This window comes from Aythya fuligula, chromosome 2, assembly GCF_009819795.1.
Source record: "Aythya fuligula isolate bAytFul2 chromosome 2, bAytFul2.pri, whole genome shotgun sequence".
In the NCBI taxonomy this organism is placed as follows: Eukaryota; Metazoa; Chordata; class Aves; order Anseriformes; family Anatidae; genus Aythya; species Aythya fuligula.
In genome coordinates this window covers 49,473,932-49,496,681 of record NC_045560.1, presented here as the reverse complement: position 1 = coordinate 49,496,681, position 22,750 = coordinate 49,473,932, and the positions used below count along the sequence as shown (strand labels likewise).

The following is a 22,750-nucleotide window of genomic DNA, read 5'->3' as shown; positions in this document are numbered from 1 at the left end:
CAATTAAACATCTGATAGCAAAAACAAGTCTTGGTACTAATAGATCCCAGTAGAGATTTTCCTAATTTACTTTATAACTTCTAAGATCAAGATCGCAAAGAAAAAAAAAAAAAAAAAAAAAAAGCATAATAGAAGAACGCTTATGCATTACTAAAGCAAACTGACACACATAACAGTGAGTTCCTTGCTGGCCTATTTATATTTATATCAAGATGAGGACAGCATGAATTTAGTTAATATACAAGGGGAACAAGAGTCAAAACAAACTGACTCTCAAGAGGGGAAAACTGAGCAGCAGCAGACGGAGACAGCAGTAATCATTAAAGATGCTGGCAAGACCTGGTTCTCTCCTCTGGCACTTCCGAAGCATTTTTTATTCATAGTTACGAGCATATGTATATAATCGTCAGCTTACAATGCAAGCATTATCTCTCAAGGGATACCATTGTCAAGTGCATGCACCTAATATAAAAGCACATGAAATTATAGCTGACGCACAACTAGTGAATGAACTTTCTTCCTTCCAATGCAAACTAGATCAGGTGGCTCTCCCAGGGACAAAGCTTATTTTTAAAACTAACTGTACTTATATTTTGCAGTATGTAATTTAAGCTGAGGCTTACTAACTATAACGCACTCCAAAGGAGGAGGGGGATAGAGTAGGGCAGAAGAATGGAAAGATTTACTATTAGCATTATTTCACACTCATCACTCTGCAGCTCTACAACCTTTATACTGACCTTACCAGAACAGAAGTTTTTCTTCCCTTTATAGTTCAGGTACCAGGTCTGAACCTCATAATGTACTCCTGAAAATGTGTTTAATTAGGGTAATAGATTAAATACCTATTAATTGGAAGTCAAAGGTCACAACAGTGTTAATCGTGCATTCAGGAGGCCCTTAAGCCAATGCAGCAGCAGCAGGTTTTAATTGGCTTCTCTGTTGAGCCAATTCCTCCTTTGTGATTTATCATGAAGAAATTGAATAGCCTTATTTTGAAATGCTAATTCATTATTTAGCATGAGCTTAATTAAATAATAATATATTAAAAAAAAAAACTCTGAATAACATAAAATGTCTGAAGAAAGTAGCTAACCTCTTTGCCAAAGAAAGCCTAGAAGAACTCCTTGCAGTACTTCATCTGTGTGTAGTAATTCTAGACATGGTAACCTGACTCAGGTACTTAGCAGGTACTAGAGGCATTTGAAAGTGCTGCCCCTGGCATCAGGCCTGAAGAAATCTGAGACTCCAGAGTGCTACAAGATTTATTCCACTTGAATGCCATTATTGCCACAGCCATGAAGGAAGTCAAATATCTTAGCAAAGCACTTTGATCAACCCCACTCATGCAATTAAGTTTGAGACTGAAAGAAACTCAGATTATATTCCACAAATACACTTAAACTGAGGCGATACCTACTGCTGAGCCAGTGGTAAAATATGAACTCTATTGAAATCATAGACAATTTTCTCATGAACTTCAAAAGGGCTATCCCATTGCCGAATCAATAATAAGACAGACATATTACTCTCTTTTAAGACAATCCTGAAAAGCACACAAGTCTCCTGATATCTTCTGCATAACTCAAGCTATAAAATTTCTGTTATAGTCTTAATCCTATTATTTCCTGGATTGAGGTACCTTCCAAAAAGATAGCCAATCTTGGTAAAGAATTAGAATGAAGAAGAATCTAGTATAATCCTAGCCTCATTGTTAAAACAATTACTTAACCTTACAGTTAGAATAATGTTCCTTATTTCAGTCTGCATTAGCACTTGCATTAGCTTTGAACTCCTTTATCACAACACCTTATTTTCTCTTTGATTACAGTCATTAGCTATCAGAGATTGCCTATACTACAATATCCAGTGTTGATTATAGCAGTGAAGCTGTTACAAATCAACTAAAAATCCTACCCTACAAAGCCATAGTCTAGTTCAATGTCATTAAACAGATAATGACCAAGATGTACCACTACAAAAGAAAAGCCATTTAACCATTAGAATAAGGAACCAAGAAAGTAATTACCACTGCTAGACCTGGAGAAACAAAGTGATGATTGGTTTGGTTGACAAATCATAAACATTTATTTTGAACTGGCACTGGATGAGAGGTTTTGTTTCATTTGGGGAGTATTCTTTTTTTTTTTTTCTTTTGGTTGCTCTTGGCCACCATCAGAAACACGTGGATACAGGGCCACGGGGCTGCCCAGTACTCTTAACTGATCTCTGACTTCAGAGGAATTACTCTTCTTTCAGTCCTGTGGGTTGCTGGAATATAATGGCATTCAATAGCTCCAAATTGGAGATACATGGATTTGACAGTTGGACAACTTGGTGGGTAAGGAATTAGCTGGATGGTCACACTCAAAGAATTGTGGTCAACAGCTCAATGTCCATGTGGAGATCAGTAAAGATCAGTAACGAGTGGTGTTCTTCAGGGGTCAGTATTGGGACTGGCATTATTTCACAGCTTTGTTGGTGACATGGACAGTGAGATTTAATGCACCCTCAGCAAGTTTGCTGATGACACCAAGTTGTGTGTTGAGGGCAACACGCTGGAGAGAAGGGATGCCATCAAGAGGGACCTGGACAGGCTTGGCAGGTAGGCCTGTGCAAACCTCATCAGGTTCAACAAGGCCAAGACCAAGGTCCTGCACTTGGGTTGGGGCAATCCCAAGCACAAATACAGGCTGGGTGGAGAATGGATTGAGAGCAGCCCTGAAGAAAAGGACCTGGGGATGTTGGTAGATGAGAAACTCAACATGAGCTGTCAATGCACACTTGCAGCCCAGAAAGCCAAACATATCCTGGGCTGTATCAAAAGAAGTGTGGCCAGCAGGTCAAGGGAGGTGACTCTCCCCCTCTGCTTTGCTCTTGTGAGACACCATCTGGAGTGCTGCATTCAGCCCTGGGGCCTGCAGCCTAAGAAGGACACAGACCTGTTGGAGCAAGTCCAGAGGTGGGCTATGAATATGATCAATGGGCTGGAGCTCCTGTCCTGTGAATACAGGCCAAGGGAGTTGGGGTTGTTCAGCCTGGAGAAGAGAAGGCTCTGGGGAGACCTTATTGCCACCTTCCAGTGTCTAAAGGGGGCCTACAGGAAAGGTGGAGAGAGACTTTGTCAGGGAGTGTAGGGATAGGACAAGGGGTTGTTACCACTAACGGACTCTTCATCATAACTGTAAATATTTGAGCTCAAAGCTGAACAATTGTGCGATGCTTGCTTAACTTTAAAGCACCTGCCTACGCATAAGATAACAGAAACTTTGCAGTGGGAATATATGGAACTGCCTGCATGAAACAGACTGCCTCTTTATTCTTATCCGCTGAAACAGCATAATGGAGAATCTTGAGAAGAAATATGAGATTGTGCACGCCTCAATGGGACAAGGAGGAGCAGCAAACACTTGACTGTGACCCCCAGGGATTTTTAAAGACCCTTGGAGACCCTTGCCCATTGTGGCACATTCACAACGATGGGGAGCCTATGTAAATACTTTTGGGGAAAGTAATGAATATGTGTAATAATTCCAAGAATAAACAATGAATATGTATCAAGTAACATTAATATAACCTACCTGCATCACTCAACTGACATGCGTGATTGGTGGAACGATCCCACATGCATCCGACACTGTAAAAAAGAATGTCTGCTTCTTACCATTACATTGATATTAAGGGTTTTATCTGAGATACTTTGGTAACAGGGTAATGGCTTTTAACTAAAAGAGGGTAGATTTAAATTAGTTATAAGGAAGAAAATCATTACTATGAGGGTGGTGAGATACTGGAGCAGCTTGCTCAGAGAACTTGTGGATGCCCCATCCCTGGAAGTATTTAAGGCCAGGTTGGATGGGGCTTTAAGCAACCTGGTCTAGTGGGAGGTGTCTCTGTCCATGGCAGGGGGGTTGGAACTAGATTATCCTTCAGGGTGTCTTTCAACCCCAACCATTCTATGAATAGCAAGCAAGTGAACAGCAGGGAGGAGAATGTGAAACAGATTTTGTTAGGGAACACATATGCTGCTTTCTCATGAAGTCTTCACACAACAGTTTTCCTACCACGTTTAAATATACAAGTAATAAGGGCCACCCAGACGATGGACCAGACCACCTCTCATTTAAGGAAAGGCTAAGAGAGTTGGAGCTGTTCAGCTTAAAGAGGAGAACTGGGGGGTTCTCATCAATGTACAAAAACCTAAAGGGCAGGTGCAAAGATGAGAGCCTTGCTGTTTTCAGTGGTGCTTAGTGCCAGGACAAGAAGCAATGGACACAAACTGGAACACAGAATGTTCTATGTGAACATCAGTAAACACATCTTTGCTGTGAGAATAACTGAGCACCGTCACAGGTTGTCCAGAATGGCTGTGGAGTCTTCCTCCTTGAAGATCTTTAAAAGCCACCTGGACATGGTCCTGGGCAACCTGCTTTAGGTGTCCCTGCTTGAGCAGAAGACTTGAACAAGATGACCTCCAAAGGTCCCTTCCAACCTCAACCTTTCTGTGAATCTGTGATTGTTATGCTAAGTGAAAAGACTATTAATTAGGTGCACGTAATTCATCTTTGGGGAGCAACAAAAAACTTTGTGCATGTGTGGCAATGCAAAAAGCAACTTTAGAAAAGGGTCTACATTCAGTTACCTCTACCAATTGCAGAACACCACAATCCCTGTAAAATACGGTTTTAGAATCAAAAGGATTTTAAAACTCTATAGGCACAAGGAGAAGATTTACATTATACAATTTGTCTTTGGGACATCTTTGCAAAGGCAGCAGTGTCTTAAGTGTCCTGTGGGCAACTGGGAGGTAATGTCAAAAGGACGATATTCAAACTGTACCCTTGCTATTTTATAAATCAAAGAACACACATTATTCCTTCCACTCTCGGGTTACAAGAGTGGAACTTGGCTGTTTGCGATTGTTGCCTGTTTGCTTTTGAGCATCATCAGTTAATTAAGGTAGAAAATGCCACAACCGAATGTCAGTTATTTTTTAGCCCAGAAATAACAGCTTGCATTCTGCTCTCCTGATGGTGCCTGCCTGTAATCCCACTGGTGCCATGCTCTCCAAAATTCACCGGAGTCAAAGGCAAAACAAAATTCTTACTGAGCTGACTAAAAAGAAAATAACATTTCCCTCGTGTCTTTGTTCAAACACCTTGGACACATTTGACATGTTTATTTTGTCAAAATGTCTATAAATCATGCAAATAATCAGTGCGTGCTCTCCTCAGCCAATGGTTTGGGGCTTTTTCTTATAAATAGAGGTCAAAAGTTCCAGAGAGTCTTGTAACAGCATAGGCACTGCCTTTGGGCTGCAATTTGATGTGTTCTCTTTCAAGTAATAATATAGCTGGTTACAAGAGTTGAGACTGTTAATCTGTTCCTCCTCACTCTTTCAGAGAAACAACAGTTTGGAGAGAGACCTTCATTGTTAAAATCTATCGGTGTCTTCTGAAGATATATAGACTAATAGACAATGACAGACTAATAATTGGCACTTAATACAGTGACTACTTGATGTGGTGGTATTACAGCTATGGTGATTACACTGGTTTAGACAATAAACAGTTACTTGAATGATAAGGTACCTTTGCACGGCAGTGTGTGCATCTTTCACACAGTGCAAATCCCATCTGATTAACAGTTACTCACAGTGACTGTCAGTATACAAGGACAATAACAATATTGCAGTGCTATCCGTCCCATCTTTGGCCTTATAATAACAATATGCCTTTTAAAACTCCACTAACATTGACTGTGTATTGCCTTCACTCTGCTGCATTAACATTCAGATTATGCATAAAGTTATATGAGAGACCAACCAAAGAGTAATTACATTATCGACTTATAATGACTGCATTATAAATGTCATTCTTTTTATCAAAGGCTGATAGGAAACAGCATAATGACTTCTGGAATAGCAATCAGACAGATACAATACTAAGACTCCAAGACATTTTGACAGTGGTTAGTAACGTTACCCTCATGACTCTCAACACTTGTAGTAGAGGTAAAGTTTTCAGACACTGCCATTTCCATGTGGGCACCAAAACACAAAAGAATGCAGAGTATGACATGCTGAGCATCATTAGAAACCTCACATATGCAAACAGAAAGGACAGACATGCAAGAGTTACTCTTGTAACTACTGGTGGTAGTACTAGCTGCTGCAAATAAAATGCTCACTGCTGCATACTTTTGCTGTCAAACACTTGACACTTCTGGAAAATGGCACTTTTGACATTTGCTTGGAACTAAATTTAGAGGCTTTTTGCCTCTAAACCCCCTCAACACACTGCATCTGCAAAGATTATTTGGAAACAACCAGGTCAAAGAGCAAGTAGATTTCATGCTGAACTGCTGAAAAACACAAACATCATGAATGGAAGAAGTTTTTGAGTAAAGTTGGTCACTGAGATACTCCTAAGTCCTGTTATCCCTCTTTGCCCTCACAGGCAAATGTTCACTCCATCATACAAACTCTGTTATTTTCAAGTCTTTAATCACTTGTCTACTCATATTTTGGATTAGTCAGCTCCAAACTATTGCCTGGTATCAATATATTCAAAATCACCAGGAACAACAAGAATGAAGGAGAACTAACAATTTCTATTCCATATATTTTCAGGGTAAAATAGAGAGACAGGAGAAGAAAAAAAAAAAAAAAAAAAAAAAAAAAAGAAAAAAAAAAGCACCTAGATAAATCACAGAATCACATAATTGTCTAGGTTGGAAGAGACCTCAAGATCATTGAGTCCAACCTCTAACCTAACACTAACAAGTCCTCCACTAAACCATATCGCTAAGTTCAACATCTAAACGTCTTTTAAAGACTTCCAGGGATGGTGACTCCATCACTTCCCTGGGCAGCCCATTCCAATGCCTCACAACCCTCTCAGTAAAGAAGTTCTTCCTAATATCCAACCTAAAACACCCCTGGCGCAACTTTAGCCCATTCCCCTTCGTTCTGTCACCAGGCACGTGGGAGAATAGACCAACCCCCACCTCGCTACAGCCTCCTTTAATGTACTTATAAAGAGTGATAAGGTTGCCCCAAGCCTCATTTTCTCCAGGCTGAACAAACCCAGCTCCCCCAGCCATTTCTCGTAAGACTTGTTCTCCAGACCCCTCACCAGCTTTGTCGCCCTTTTCTGGACTCTTCTGAGTACCTAGATGTCCTTCTTGTAGCGAGGGGCCGAAAACTGAACACAGTATTCGAGGTGCGGCCTCACCAGAGCCAAGTACAGGGGGACAATCACTTCCCTAGGCCACACTGCTTCTTATGCAAGCCAGGATGCCATTGGCCTTCTTGGCCACCTGAGCACACTGCTGGCTCATATTCAGCCGACTATTCACCGATACTCCCAGGTCCTTCTCCGCCAGGCAGCTTTCCAACCACTCCTCTCCCAGCCTGTAGTTCTGCTTGGGGTTATTGTGCCCCAGGTGCAGGACATGGCACTTGGCCTTGTTGAACTTCATACAGTTGACCTCAGCCCATCGGTCCAGCCTATCCAGATCCTCCTGCAGAGCCTCGAGCAGATCAACACACACACCTAACTTGGTGTCATCTGCAAACTTACTGAGGGTGCACTCGATCCCCTCATCCAGATCATCGATAATAAGAGGACTGGCCCCAGTACCGAGCCCTGGGGAACGCCACTAGTGACTGGCCTCCAGCTGGATTTGACTCCATTCGCCACGACTCTTTGGGCCCAGCTATCCAGCCAGTTTCTAACCCAACAAAGCATACACCAGTCCAAGACATGAGCAGACAGTTTCTTGAGGAGAATGCTGTGGGAAATGGTGTCAAAAGCCTTGCTGAAGTCAAGGTAGACCACATCCACAGCCCTTCCCTCATCCACCAAGTGTGTCACTTTGTCATAGAAGGAGATCAGGTTCGTCAAGCAGGACCTGCCTTTCATAAACCCATGCTGACTGGGCCTGATCACCTGGTTGCCCTGTAAGTGCCATGTGATGACACTCAAGATAATCTGTTCCATGAGTTTCCCTGGCACTGAGGTCAAATTGACAGGCCTATAGTTCCCCAGGTCTACCCTCCGGCCCTTCTTGTAGATGGGTGTAACGTTTGCTAGCCGCCAGTTGACTGGGACCTCCTCCAATGGCCAGGACTGCTGATAAATGATGGTAAGTGGCTTGGCTACTCCTCCACCAGTTCTCTCAGTATCCTCAGCTGGATCCCATCTGACTCCATCAACTTGCGTACATCCAAGTGCCATAGCAGGTCACCAAGTATTTCCTCATGGATAGTGAGGGCCACATTCTGCTCCCCATCCCCTTCCACCAGTTCAGGGTACTGGGTATCCAGAGAAAAACTGGTTTTGCTGCTAAAGACTGAGGCAAAGAAGGCATTAAGCACCTCCGCCTTTTCCTCATCTTTTGTAACTAAGTTCCCCCCCGCATCCAGTAAAGGATGGAGATTCTCCTTAGTCCTCCGTTTTGTGTTGATGTATTTGTAAAAACATTTTTGGTTGTCTTTAACAGCAGTAGCCAGACTGAGCTCCAGATGAGCTTTGGCCTTTCTAATTTTGTCCCTGCACTGCCTCGCAACATCTGCATAGTGCTCCCAAGTGGTCCACCCTCTTTTCCAAAGATTGTAAACCCTCGTTTTTCCCCTAAGCTCAAGCCACTATTCTCTGTTCAGCCAGGCCAGTCTTCTTCCACGCCGGCTCGTTTTTGGGCACATGGGGTCGGACTGCTCCTGCGCCATTAAGATTTCCTTCTTGAAGAGCACCCAGCCTTCCTGGACTCCTCTGCTCTTCAGAATCACCTCCCAAGGGACTCTATCAACCAGTGTCCTTAACAGTTCAAAGTCGCCCCCCTGGAAGTCCAAGACAGCGGTTTTACTGGTCCCCTTCCTGGCTTCTCCAAGAATGGAGAACTCTAGCATTTCATGGTCACTCTGCCCAAGACAGTTTCCAACCACTACATCTCCCACCAGTCCTTCTCTGCTTGTGAAGAGAAGGTCTAGTGGGGCACCTCCCCTGGTAGGCTCACTAACCAGCTGCATCAGGAAGCTATCTTCCACGCTCTCCAGAAACCTCCTAGACTGCTTTCTCTGGGCTATGTTGTGATTCCAGGATATATCTGGGAAGTTGAAGTCCCCCACAAGAACAAGCACTGACAATTTCACAACTTTTGTAGCTGCCTGTAGAACTCCTCATCAGTCTCCTCATCCTGGTTCAGCAGTCTATAACAGACCCCCACCAGGATGCTTCCCTTGTTGGCCTTCCCACTTAACCTAACCCATAGGGACTCAACCTTATCATTCCCAGCCTCAAGTTCCATGACATCAGAACTCTTTCTGATATAGAGAGCCACACCACCACCCCTTCTGTGCTGCCTGTCCCTTCTGAAGAACCTATCGCCAGACATTGCAGCACTCCAGTCATTAGAGTGGTCCCACCACATTTCCGTGATGGCAACCAAGTCATAGCCTGCCTGCCGCACGATGTCTTACAGCTCCTCCTGTTTGTTAGCCATGCTGCGTGCATTAGTGTAGATGCACTTCAGTTGGGCCATTGCTTTCTCTCCCAGCCTTGCCATTGTTACCCCTGGCACACCTCCAACAAGCCTTGTTTCAGCTCCGTCCCCCTTCTCACCTAGTTTAGAGCCCTCTCAATGAGCCTCAACAGCTCCTGGCCCAGGATCCATTTTCCCCTTAGAGATAGGGACCCATCTGTGGCCATAAGGCCAGGTGACAAGTAAAGCGCCCCATGGTCAAAAAACACTCCCTGATATCCCTCAACCTCTCGACCGCCTCCTCGAGTTCTGCCACCAGGCGGACCAGGTCGTCCACCTGCTCGCACCTCACACACACAGTCTCTCTGCCCCTCGCAGGTGGTAGCAACAGGCTCAGGCACTCCCTGCACCCGGAGACCTGAACTGCCGCAGTTTGGAGTGGGCAGTCGGTCTGGCTGTGTACAGACTTCCTACAGAGAGCACTGTGCCTGGTGTGCAACATTGCAGCTGAGCTAGCGGCAGACCGCCGTTAGAGGAGGTGTTCATATGGGCGGGGGGGAGTGCTCTGCCCTGCCTGCTCGCCCTGCCTGCTCCCTAGGGGCAGCTTTTGACCAGCCGGGGAGGGGGCGCTGCTGGCTCTGCCTCCGCCTCGTTCTCGTCTCGTTCGCCTCCCTCACGAGGGCTGCCGGGCCCTGGCGGCTCCCTCGAGTGGGCTCGGTGCTGGAAAAATGAGCCCTGCCTGTCCGATCCCCCGCTCCGCTGCAGAACGCGTCTGCCCCGGAGCCGATCACCTCGGCAAATGGTGTGGATTCTCAAGAAAGCCCCTTCTGTTACCAGCTCAGGGAACAAGGACAAACTCATATAAAAAGATAATGGCAGAATATTTTTGCCAGATAGAGCATTTTCAAGAAAGCTCTGGAAAATACAGCAATATTTGAAGGGCAAGAAATTAAGCACAGATTTTTATGCAATATCAATAGCCAAATTACCTCAGATAAAACAGGAATGGAGCAGCTGGCACTAATATGTCTAGAATCTGGGGGAAAAAAAATGCCTTCAATTTGTAAATTACCTTCCACATCATAAGTTTTAAAAATATTTAAAAGGAACAACAAGAAGATATCACTTGCTGGAGTTGAACGTAGTGCAGGCCTATGGAAACCCTCTGAAGAGCCCTTCCAGATATCAACACAGGCCATCAGAATGGTAGTTTCATATTACTACCAAACAGAAAGAACATGACAGCTGCTCTGGGTCCTGGATTCAAGTCAGTATGCAGGGTGAATGGCAATGGCTACCCCCCACAGAACTAGCCTGTCTCACCAGACATTGGTCCAAAAGTAGTTGGAAGAGGACACCAATCCCTTTTCAGGCAGGAGAAAGGCAGGCAAGAACACAATGTGTTCATAGAGGTATTCATGTCTCCTAAGGTAGCTCTGCATGTTCAGTTTGCACTTGTGCAAATTTGTCCTCCAGGTTTGTCCTTTTGCTATCAGAAAATAATGTGGATGCAGGACATCATAAGAGCAACATCTGCTCTTAATTTCACATGGGAGAGAAAGGGATGCAAAATTGGCACCTTTCTCCTCATACCCTTTTCTCATTATTTTGAACTGCTAGAGAGGCTGCAGAAAGAAGCATTACAGACCTGAAGTGACCTCTACCTTTTTTGCCAGGTTCTTCCCCAGTATTTCTGTCCACTTAGAGGTACCATCTAAACAGCAGCAACAGCCTCTTGCAGAGATGCAAAGCCAGAAGGGCAGAACAACAGCTATTAGCTCTTGATCCACATGGCCCCCATCAGCAACTTCTGCAGTGGCAAAAGCTCTCCCACCTCTCTCCTGCTGTTTCTTTACAGAGAAGAAGGGTGGGATCATCTTTATATACCTGAGCTCCTCTTTGTGGCTCTGCATGGACAAGTCTCATAAAGCTACCACGATCTGTTACTGAATGCCATCTGAGAGGAAGAGAGGTGTCAAGCAATTCCACACACATAGACTCATGTTGCAGCCAAACATGGAGACCAATTGAGGGTGGATATGGCCAGGACTTGAAACTCTGGATTCCCCATAAGCACCTGGAGGTATCCTTCCCTAAACAGCTATGTGGAATTTGGCCTCTATTCTGGATCTCTGTTTTTTTATTTTTTAAGTAACATCACATCATTTTGCACAGAGACAAATAAAAGAAACAAGCAAACAAAACAAAAATTTATTTTAAACTTCCCAGGTCAACTGAAGTTTTTCCAGAAAGTGGAAGCATTACAGGACCTTGTTCTCCAGGTGAAAGTGAGCCAGACACTAGGAAAAGAAAGGCAAATGTGCCAATAATGCCACTATTGCAAAATTATTCAGGCCAAGGTTTTCTGCAGCACATGAAACTGAAGAACAGTCTCTGGAAGGCTGCCAAGGCTGCTAAGCAAATATGGACAGACATCTGCTACTCAGTGAACATGACCCTCATACCAATTGCAGTATTTTGCTACAAGAGAAACGCATGTTTCCCAGAAGCTGTAATTCCTCCTATTCAGCACAGGCTCCCAGAAGTTAACTAAGCTGTGTTCAGCAAGCTGGCTGTCATGATCACTTCACCTCTTAGCAAGGGAGAAGCCTGTAAATTCTATGGCAACCAACACCTCCAGAAGCTCTTGACAGTACAGGACTCTTTCCTCTGAATGTTCACTATTGTCCATCACGTACCTTTAGCACAACCACTGGAAGCTACAGAAAGCTTCCTTCTCCAAAAGTGAAAGAAATCAAGTTAATAAGTTCTACAATTTGAGAGACAGAGACATTAAGCTCGCTCTCCACGTCACTCCCAGCTAAAACCTTCAGTATAAACATAGCCTAAGTTTTGTGAAAGCTGCAAATTGAGGAAAAATTTAGATTTGGAAATTCTTTCCTATAACAGCAGCTCGCATTATGAGTCATAGGTATGACTTACATGTGCTAGTATTCTAAAAAAAAAATCTTTACATTAATGTTACTAATTTCTTGGTTAAATGGGACGTTTATACCACTCTGTTCAACATCTCTCGTAACCATGTTAATTTATATTTAAACCTCAGTTCCAATCTCAGATTGAGTTTATGCCCTTCCTAACGAACATCTTCCTCCAAACCCTTCTGCAGGCATACCTTCGCCCCTTTCCCTCCTTCATTTATTAGTTTTCAGGTGGTGTCCAGCTATAACACAGCCATCTTCCAGCTCAGCTGTGTGTGCTTTGTCCTTGAGAACAGTAATGGGAGCAGTGAACCTAGCAACTTCAACAGCTGCCACTAGCTATTCACTGCTGGTGCTAAGCACAGGCAGGAGGGAACTCAAAGTCCATCAATAGCAAATAATATTGTCCTTTATTGACACAACACAGCCACGGTTGTATGCCTAAAAGCCACCTTCCCCTCCCAGCCAAACGTGGCTGCATCCAGATGTGCACTACAAGCAACTTCTGAGATTAACAATGGTGAATCTTAAAGGTTGTTAGTTTGGAGTTAACGGCTCATTTTTAGCTTTACTGCAAATGTTCTTATTGCTACAATGCTAATTTGTCATAGTTTGCTGAGCATATTCCTTCTGTGTAAGAAAACAAAATTGTACCAGTTAACACATGTATTTCATCTTGTAATTATCTCCCTTGTCACTATGTAAATAATCAAAAGCTATGTTTGTAAGTAGAGGACAGCTCGTGTCGATTAATTACATTTTCTATAGAATACATCCACTTGATTTGGCTTAAAGCAGCATTCAATCCTAACAGTGATACTACCTGTAAAAACAGGTGTTAGCTGTCCTTACAGTACAAATAAACAGAAAATCTGTTCTGCTATTCTGTCCTGTTACTTGTTCATTTATGGCTTCACTGTATTTTCTGGATTTTTTTCACAAATAATTGTTAGTTTATTGCCTTGTTAATTGCCTTGGGCTAGGGCATGCTAATACTACTCACTGATTACGATACTGCTCTGGAAGTAGCTGTGCTCAGGTTAGGAAAACCACGTTTGTCATTGCTCATGAACTGAAAAGGGCACGTCAGCTTTGGAAGAAGAGGATGGAACCCACATAAATGAGCATTTTTTCCTCTGAATGTACTCCCTTACTTCCACTTTTCATAGCCATTCTTAAGATTCCTAGTTTGCAATTGTTCAACATTGGTTTTTTGTTTGTTTTTGTCATCAAAAGCAGTTTGTTTTAAAGGAGCTTGGACATTGTTATTAATTAAACTACCATTAATTTTATTTTCTTCAGACACCATAGTGATTCAAACATTAAAAATAATAATAGTAAAACAATTATTTTTCCTTCCATTATTACTACCTCATTTTGCTTTAATGCACTTCTGTATTTCCTGCATGCAGTGACACTCTATTTTTTTTTTTTTTGTATGTATTTCAGTGTGGGATATTAAAATGACTCTTTAGCGTTCTTTCCACGTATTTATTTTTATTGTATTTATTTTCCAGGGGAATCGCACGTTGCCTCTGCGGGATACACCTTAGCGTCTCGTCATGCCTTCCAACTCTTCCCTCGCTCCGTTCCCTATTCCCCCAAACTCCCTGCCTTGCAGCCCCTCCTGCTGACCCCACAACCTCTCGTTATCGGGGCAGACCCAGGACATCCACGTCTTGCCCACCGCCACCCGGCTGAGGCCGGGCAGGGCCCCAAGGGGCTCCGTGCTCAGTGGGCGGCCGCCTTCGGTCCCTTGTCCCTGCGGGCCCAGCCCAGCCGGGTCCGTCCCGGCCGTGGGCGGCGTTGCAGCGCCGAGGCAGGGCGCGGCGGGCGCTGCGCGCTGGGGCCGTGCGGGGCGGCGCCGAGCGGGATGGGGACGGGGCCGGGCCGGGCGAGCCGCAGCTAGCGCCGCCGCGGCGGGAGGACAGGTAAACCCAGCGGGGACATGGGGCTCCACCGGGCGGGGGGGCGCGGAGCGGGGCTGGCCGCGGAGGGCACCGAGAGCCCCGCCGAGCCTTTCCTCCGAGCCCGCGGCCGGCCGGGGTCCCTCAGCGAGCGGCCCCGAGGGCCGGGGCTGTCGTGGGGGGGGGACTGTGCCTGGTGCCACCGGGTGCGCGTTGCGATGCTCGCTCCCCGCAGGGCTCTGCCTCCCCATCAGCGCGGTGAAATTGAGCAGGGAAGGGCATCCGCGGGGCCGTGGGGTGCGACTGCGGAGAGGACAGGAGAGAGGAGAGAGGGGTGTTCTCTCAGGACCCCCCCCCCCCGGAGCCGGGGTCTGCTCCTGCCCGTCACCGCGGCAGTTGTGTGGGGTGCAGAAGTGCCATCCCCGAATTTGCTCTGCCCTCCTCGTCCCTTACGGCTTTTAAAATGCAACCAACCCTTCAGTGGGAAGTAATCCAAAGGAGCTGGAAAACGTTATCGGGTAATTTTTCATGGGTCGTGCTCATCTTTTTTACCTGCCTGCTTGCCAGTCCGGTTACATCTCTGTGGATCGGTGGGGAATAGTAAAGCTTAACGTAAACAGGACAGCTTTTGCCATGGAAACAAAAGTTGCTAGGGGATGGGTTGCTGCTACGCAGTGGCGTGCGCTGAAGCCGCGGTCATCTATCCCGCATGTTCCTAGACATCTTGGGTTTAGACACTGAAAATCTTGTAAAGATAAATGACTTCCTGCGGCCTGGGTGCGTGTTCTAGGCTCGTGCTTAATGCAGATTTGAGTAACAGTCAGTCTTTCTTTCCAGCAAGTTTCCCAACATCTCAGCGTTTAGTTTCTCAGCCATGAAGGTGAGACATGCAAATAGACATCAACACGCAAGAGGACATATCTACTGCAGCATTTATTCACCCAGTGTAAATCGATGCAGGCACTAACATTTATGTAAAGCTGCTTTTTCCCACCATGCTCTGAGTGTTTCAGTTCCTCTGCCTCATCAGTACATAGCAAGAACATAATGTTTACACTGCAGCTGAGAAAAGAGACCATCTTAGGCCAAATTACCAGACTGCTTCAGTGAGTCATATAGGGCTGGGAAGCCTTCTCTTTTTTCCTCTCTAAGGGATGAGATTTTTCCAAAAGGTAGGGGATTATGTTCAGACTCTTCCATTTATAATAAGTAAAGAGAATGTGCAGTAGCACTCATATTATGCAGCGCTTGAAAAGGACTAATGATGCCGACTAGATCAAGTTTTTTTTTTTTTCCATTTTAAAAGGTCATAGTACTTGATGTTGTCACAGCTCTTTCAGACAAAATATCATTTTCTTTTGTCTAGTATTCAACCTCCCAAGCTCTTGTTTATCATTTTGCTCATATGCCTGACCAAAACCACCTATTAGCATTTTAGATTGCTACAGAAAAAGAATCTGTGTAAGATAAGTGATTACAGGGTATGGGGTTCTTGGAGGTAATTCATCATTAGAAACACCAATCCTCCCTACATCTTTCTCAACAGATAAACATACAGACAGTGCAGTGAATTCAAGAAAAATCTATTTGTATAGGTTTCTGTCACATTGCATTGAATCAGCAACTTTAGTTTACTACAGTTACATTAATTTAAGAAAATCCAAATTCATCAATGTTTTCCACCTTCTTTCCAGAATTCTGGAACAAAAAAAATGTTCTAAAATTGTTTCCTGCTGATGCTGGGTCCGGTACTTCCCTACTTTGACCTTGTCAAGTCAATTACATCCAGGAAAAGTGCCTCCCATTCTGCTCATTGTGTGACACTAAATATGCTCACCTGAGTACACTAAATTGGCAACCAGTTGCATGTAATTTAAGGAGGTAGCTCTAGTATGAGAATAAAAAGCAGAGTAAGGGCCTGAAAGCCTGATTCTCTGTGGAGTTTAGTTGACCTCTTTATTTTCTTCTCTTTGTGATATGGGAGATGCAGTACCTGCTTACCGATAACCAAAGGCAGGTTCGGGTATATGGGACTGCTCCTAAGTGATATCAAAATATAGGCTGTGTGTGACAGTTGAGGTGGTTGTGGTAAAATACACTGTGGCTTTGTTGTGATGTGCAATCCTACACTGAGATTAGGTACAGTGCTTTCTCAGTTTGGTTCTAAGTTCAGCACCAGTTTGGGATGATTTTTGACGAATGGCATACCTAACTCCCCTCATTCTTTGAATGGGCATGGATAATGGGTACATGACAACTAAGTGACTTTTTACTGTCTATGAAGTATTTAGGAGTTAACTAGGAGTTCAGAACACTATTCTTCTAGGTTAAGCCACTTCTCGCTTTTATTGAATATCATTTGCTACTTTTCCTTTGAATGGTGAAATTTTCTATGATTTCTCATGGAAACACTCAAAATGTACTTTACTGTCTCTTGTCATCTTGGAGAAATCTACATATAGATGATCTTGCCATGTTCTTCTTTTACCCTGAGGTATTGTCTTTTTTATTTGTAGTGGGTAGACAGAGCTCTCTTCATTGTTTGTCATGTGGAAATTGGCAGCTAGGTAGCTATTGAAGAAATGGTGGCAGTGAAACAAGAGGACTCTTTCATTTCTTTTTGGTCAAGGAATAAATAGAAGGAGAAACTTCCAAGGCAAGCATAAAGACCACCGTTGTAAAAGAACAAGCAGACTTGAAAACCAGAATAATTTCCAGAGTTTCTCCATAAGGGTGCAGATTATATGCATGTGACAATGTCATGCATAGCCTTGTCACTATTATCTTGTTGCTGTATCAAAAAGAACTATGGATCAAAACTTCAGAGCATTGAAAAAGATGTTTTTTGCAAGCTCTTTTATCAATGTCATCTTTGCCATAACTTCTCCGAGAGCCTTGAAACCTTGCCATGAATCACAGTAGAGAAACTTGCAACCATAAGATGTTGAGATCATGCAATCCTAAACTAAATGCATATTAAATATACAAAGTAAATGAAAGCCAAGATGATTAGCAATTAAGAGGAGACAGTGAAGCCCTCTCTCACTGGGCCAAGAATGCAACCAAATTCTAAAAATTTAGGTCGTCATCATACCAGTGCTGATTTCCAAACCAGCCAAGAGCTCCAGCTGGCTGCCATTACCTGTTGGCACATTCTGGCTTCTGCTGAAATTAAATGCAGCAGTATCTATTTTTTTTCCTTGCATAAACAGATATTTAATATCCAGCAAGATCAAACATTACTGAAGGGCAAAGGGACTGCAAAGCTGTAAAACAGAGGTCCTAGTTGTGATGAACACATCAAACCTTCCTTCCTTCCCTCCCTCCAAGTAAAATTGCAGTGGCTGTGGCAATCAGGTGAACCAGCTGAAGCTGTTTGAAGTTGATAAATTAAGTTGTGACATTCAGATTTGGGTAGGAATTAACAGTTCCCTTTGGACTAAGACTTTTTGAACTCCTTAAAAAGAAGCCATTCAGCTTAAATAATACTGACCTATTGCTCAAGTTTTTGAGGGGCTAGTATTACTTTAATGAATTCACTAGCATCATACCTGTGCAAGTTCAGACCTGCATAGTTAAATACTAATTTTCTAAGTTAGGATAACTTCAGTGAAGTGGAAAAAAAAAAAATTGTTAGCTGTTTCCATAGCAGGCAAAATTCTTATTTCATTAAAGTCAGCGGGAGCTTGGGTATTGAATTCTCCAAGGGAGCAGTAATTTGCAACAAATTCAGTATTTGCATTTCATTCTTAGGTGAGCACATCAATGCTGTTGTACCATTCCATCTTTTTCATTTTTAACTATCTGTATTTAAGTGCAGGATACAGAGAGTTTCAATCTGGTTAGGACTTACTTTGCCTGCATTTCTTATGGCTAGGAATGTTACATCAGCACACAGCCTTAAAGTTCAAAAGGTCAGGTAAAAATGGATTTAAAAAAAAAAAAAAAAAAAAAAAAAAAAAAAAAAAAAAACAGAAAAACAACCAACTCATCCAGCAATTTGGAAGTTTGTAAGGTTGCAAATGCTAGTGAACTGATAGAACTAGAGTCAGCCTCAGAAGCAATTTGAGTCCTAGAGGGATGATGGCTTTTGTTACCTGTCATCTTCTGCTTTTTTCAATCTCCACGGAAACCCAGTAGCACACTAGTGTGAAGGATGGGGACCAGGCACCCTACATATGGGAGGGAGTGTTCATGCAGCATCTTTAGGCTGTGCTGCACCAAAATGCTCAGTGCCCTGGGTTTGCTTCAGCTGAGTCATTGCACACATTACCAGGCTCATTACCAAGGCTGTTTTTCTTCGTGTCACCTGGAGCGTGTGTAGCTAGCTTTCATCTCCTGCCACGTCAATAATTAGATCTACTTTGCATGAAACCTCTCGTTGCAGGTAGGAAGGATGAGCTCCTATGCTGACATCTGCGGGACCAAGCACACGCAGGGCAGCACTGAAGGAGGTTACCAACGCTATGGAGTTCGGTCCTACCTGCATCAGTTTTATGAGGACTGCACAGCTTCAATATGGGAGTATGAGGATGATTTTCAGATCCAGAGATCGCCTAGCAGGTGGAGCTCTACGTTCTGGAAGGTACTACCCATTGCTGGGTGCTGGAGAGAGAAACTCCTATGTTGAGATATTCATGTGTAACTAACGATCTTAGGGATTCAGTTGTTCAGGTTTCACTGAGATGGCTGAGTAACCATCTGTCTTAATACAAAAGTGTATGGGTTTTGTTTGTTAGTTTTTATTTTTTTTTAAACCAAGATACATCAGCTTCCAGGGGACTTCTGGGGTTTTTGAATCCTCTAGCTTCTCTGTCACAGGGAGCCACATCACTGAAACCTCAAAGTCTTGTTATGGGCAGGGTTTTCCAAATTCAAGTGCTTAATAGTCCTGTAAGATAATTACAAATGGCAATGGCAGGTTAACAGTGGAACCATGTGAGCTGGAGATTAAGAACAACAGTAAGATCTCCATTAAGATCAGGGAACTTCAGAGAGTCTGAGAATACCAGAGGTTGGAAGGGGGCTGTGGAGGTTATCTAATCCAAACCTTCTGCTCTGATGGTAGCCCATCCTGTGTGAATCAAACTTTGCACTAATGGGAATTGTGCTAGGAATATTCTGTGAATTCTTCATGGCAAGTTGTGGATATGACACAGACCACCATTGGGGACTGAAGAGTTGGTGCTAAGCACCACCTAAAGCTAAAAAAATAATCGGTCACACAGTACTGGGGTTAAACTGTGATCCTTTCTGTGACAGGCCCTTTGGACATGAGGTGCTACGTAGAAGTATAGATATGTATTCTGGTGTTTCCAGAAATGTCAATATTGAATTATATGAGTTGTTAAAAGGTAGTTCTTCTCTATATTCTAGTTCCAGTAGAGCCACCCAAAAGGAAAACATTGGCCGTTGGTTACAACAAAAAATGCATCTGCAAGGCACTGTAAAAGATAAATGTTCTCTAGAACTGCTTACTAACAGTAAACTAGAAGGCCATATTCATTGTTTAATTTTCTTTGTCTTCCAGGTCGGACTCATCTCCGGGACGGCTTTTATGCTGATAGGTTTAACGGTTCTTGTAGTGGGTTTTCTCGTGCCACCGAAAATTGAAGCTCTTGGGAAAGATGATTTTGTTGTGGTGGATACTCGTGCCATTCAGTTTAATGGGTCCCTTGATATATGCAAGCTGGCGGGAGCAATCTTGTTTTGCATTGGAGGGACCGCCATGTCAGCATGTCTGTTGATGTCTGCTTTTGCTAAAAGTTACTCCAAAGAAGAAAAGTACCTCCAGCAAAGATTTAAAGAGAGAATAGCAGATGTAAAAGCCCATGCAACCCCAGTCACAAAAGCGCCAGCACCAGGAGAATCAAAGATACCTGTCACTTTGTCCAAAGTTCAAAATGTCCAACCTTTACCTGAAACCTGACCCTTTGGTTTTGTTTCTCACTTGTAGATCACTTTAATGGAAAATATCAGCTGTTGTTGGCATACGTGCTAGTCAATTACAACATCAAGTGCTCTGCTATACAAATTCACAGCTGATTGGGAAGCTGTTCCAGTGCAAATTTAGGATTCGGAGAAGTGAAATTATGTGATTAGACCTGTGACCAATATATGCAGTGTATTCAAACATTTTAATCTGTGTTGAACCAGTAAGTCCTTGCAACAATGATTAGGTGTCTAGCTTACCAGATTGCATCCCTAGAAAATACAAGGTGCATTTATGACAGCTGTACCAGGAATACCTTACATTGCACTGTTTAAAGTTTAGATGAGTTGGTGTTTTGTTTTTTCTGTCTTTAAAATACTCTTTACTCTGCCTGGTTCTGCTGTCCAGGGAGCCAAGGTTCTGCCCTTGTAATGTGCACTTGTCCTCCTATCACATGCTATGGTCCTCATCGAAGTAATAATGCACAAGTAAAACATCCATGACAGTGGAATGTCCTTAATTTGATCTTGGCACACTTCGCTTCCCAGTAAGGTTACTTTCTGGGAAAGGCAAATTATACTTGTTCCAGAGTTACAGCTAGCTGTGCAGAACTGCCACTTAATCATTGTCATAGTAATAAAAAAAAAAATATTAAAAAAAAAAAAAAGATAAGGAATTCATATGAAAGGAGGAACATCATACTTGTCTATCTTTGGTTTGAAATTGTTTCTACTGTTATGTTGTGTTATGTTTGAAACACATACAGATCGTTTCAGTTTTGGCTGGGTATGGATTACTAGGTGCGGTTTGACATGCCCAGGCCCCATTTTCTGTCAGTACGTTAATGCCATGTTAGATGACTTTAACATACTTATCTAAAGACATTTTGAAATGCTGTTTATATTTTTATAGATGATAGAAAAAGTTATGCTTACCAGATACATTTGTGTAAATGCTTTCCTGAAGACTAATACTTTCATTGAAGACCCTTGATTATTTTCTCACCTGGGGCAATTATTTCACTGTCTTAATCTATGGATTTAAATTAAACTGTTTAAAGGAGGATGTGACATTTGTATTCTCTGACAATATGTGCCACCTTATAGTTCTGTCTATTTTTTGAATGGATTGAATAAAATTCTAGGCGTGAGCCAATCATGACATTTGTGAAAAATCTCTTTCTAGTCAGACAAGTTTCTCTATGAATCTAATATTTCACGTGGAAAGGAGAAATTGGTGGTCAAAACTCAAATGCAGTCTGCATTTCAGCTTTCTTACATGAGGAAATCACTTTGGTGCTGGATCAAAAATTTCCGGCGTGGTAGTGCCAGGTATGTTGTAACAGCTATGCTCCCGTCCTTGATGATAAAACATGTCATGTTCCATTACTCAGTTCAGACTTCCATGACATAAATAAACCTGAATACATGTGTAGGGAAGTTTCAGCTGAATCTGTAGTAATTACGATGGCTGACAATGGCATCAGAAGTAATTTTTTCTTCTGAAAGAAGTGAAAACTGCCTATCTAAGGAATGCAAGTGCAGTCTCCAAGTGTTAACACTAAAGAGATGTCCAACTAAGAGCTTGTCACAAGCACCTAACTACATAGAATGAAATGAAGTTGGTTTTGGCGCTGCTTACACCCATATATTACAAGTGCAAAAGCACATTGGACCCAATGCTTAAATATAAGATTGTAATCTCAGGGTAGAAGCAGATGAAAATAGTGCTAAAGAGGAAGAGAGTGATAAGACGAGGAGCTGTGTATTATTTTAAAGGAAAGCCAGCAAGAATTTCATTATCAGGAATGAGCAGTAGTGATTACTTACGAGTCGTATATGGAAAAGAGCCATTGCCACTGCTGTTTGTTAGTTACTTCAGGTGGAGAGAGTCCTTATCAGTTTCTTTTCAAGCTGGGAAGGATTTTGTTTACTACTACTTACTTTCATTGCTGTTGGGTTATCAGTATGTGGGCAGCAGAGAGTCAAGCTGTCCTGACCTTTTCAATGCAGTTTTTAATTAAAAATTGTGCATGGAGGAGGTGTGACATTTTAAGTTTCACAGTGAAGTTCACTGAAGGAGATTGGAATGATAGCTCCCGTAGCTATTACTGAGTGCATCTTTCCATGCACATTTTGTTAATGCTGTACTGAAAGTTGTACTGAAAATCCATTTGGAAAAGAAAGCCCAGGTTGGGCTTGTTTACCCAAAGTACCTATATGGGAATACGGTTCTCCTTTAAACAGACTCCATGCATAAATATCATACAAGTGTTGTTAATTTTTTGTACATAGGACAGATGACCTGACAGTGCATGGAGCTGAAACAGCCAACAGGCATTTGGTCCCACAGTGCATCACTTCTGCAGAACTGAACATCTTTGACATTGTGAGAAAGGATGAGTCATGCACGGCATTACTCAGGTGTTAAGGAAAAGAAAAAGCCTCAAGGATCTTACCGAAGCTTGCTGGGATAGGAAATGTGTC

General features: G+C 43.0%; 1 protein-coding gene across 1 annotated transcript; it reads left to right on the top strand.

Annotated features, from left to right (window-relative positions):
• The first annotated feature begins 14,287 nt into the window (after positions 1-14,287).
• NRSN1 (neurensin 1) lies at positions 14,288-21,427 on the top strand. The gene is made up of 3 exons (XM_032182472.1): positions 14,288-14,356; positions 18,720-18,917; positions 19,863-21,427. Exons 2-3 carry the CDS (start codon positions 18,729-18,731, stop codon positions 20,259-20,261), a joined length of 588 nt encoding a protein of 195 aa, XP_032038363.1. The 5' UTR covers positions 14,288-14,356; positions 18,720-18,728; the 3' UTR covers positions 20,262-21,427.
• The last annotated feature ends 1,323 nt before the right edge of the window (positions 21,428-22,750 follow it).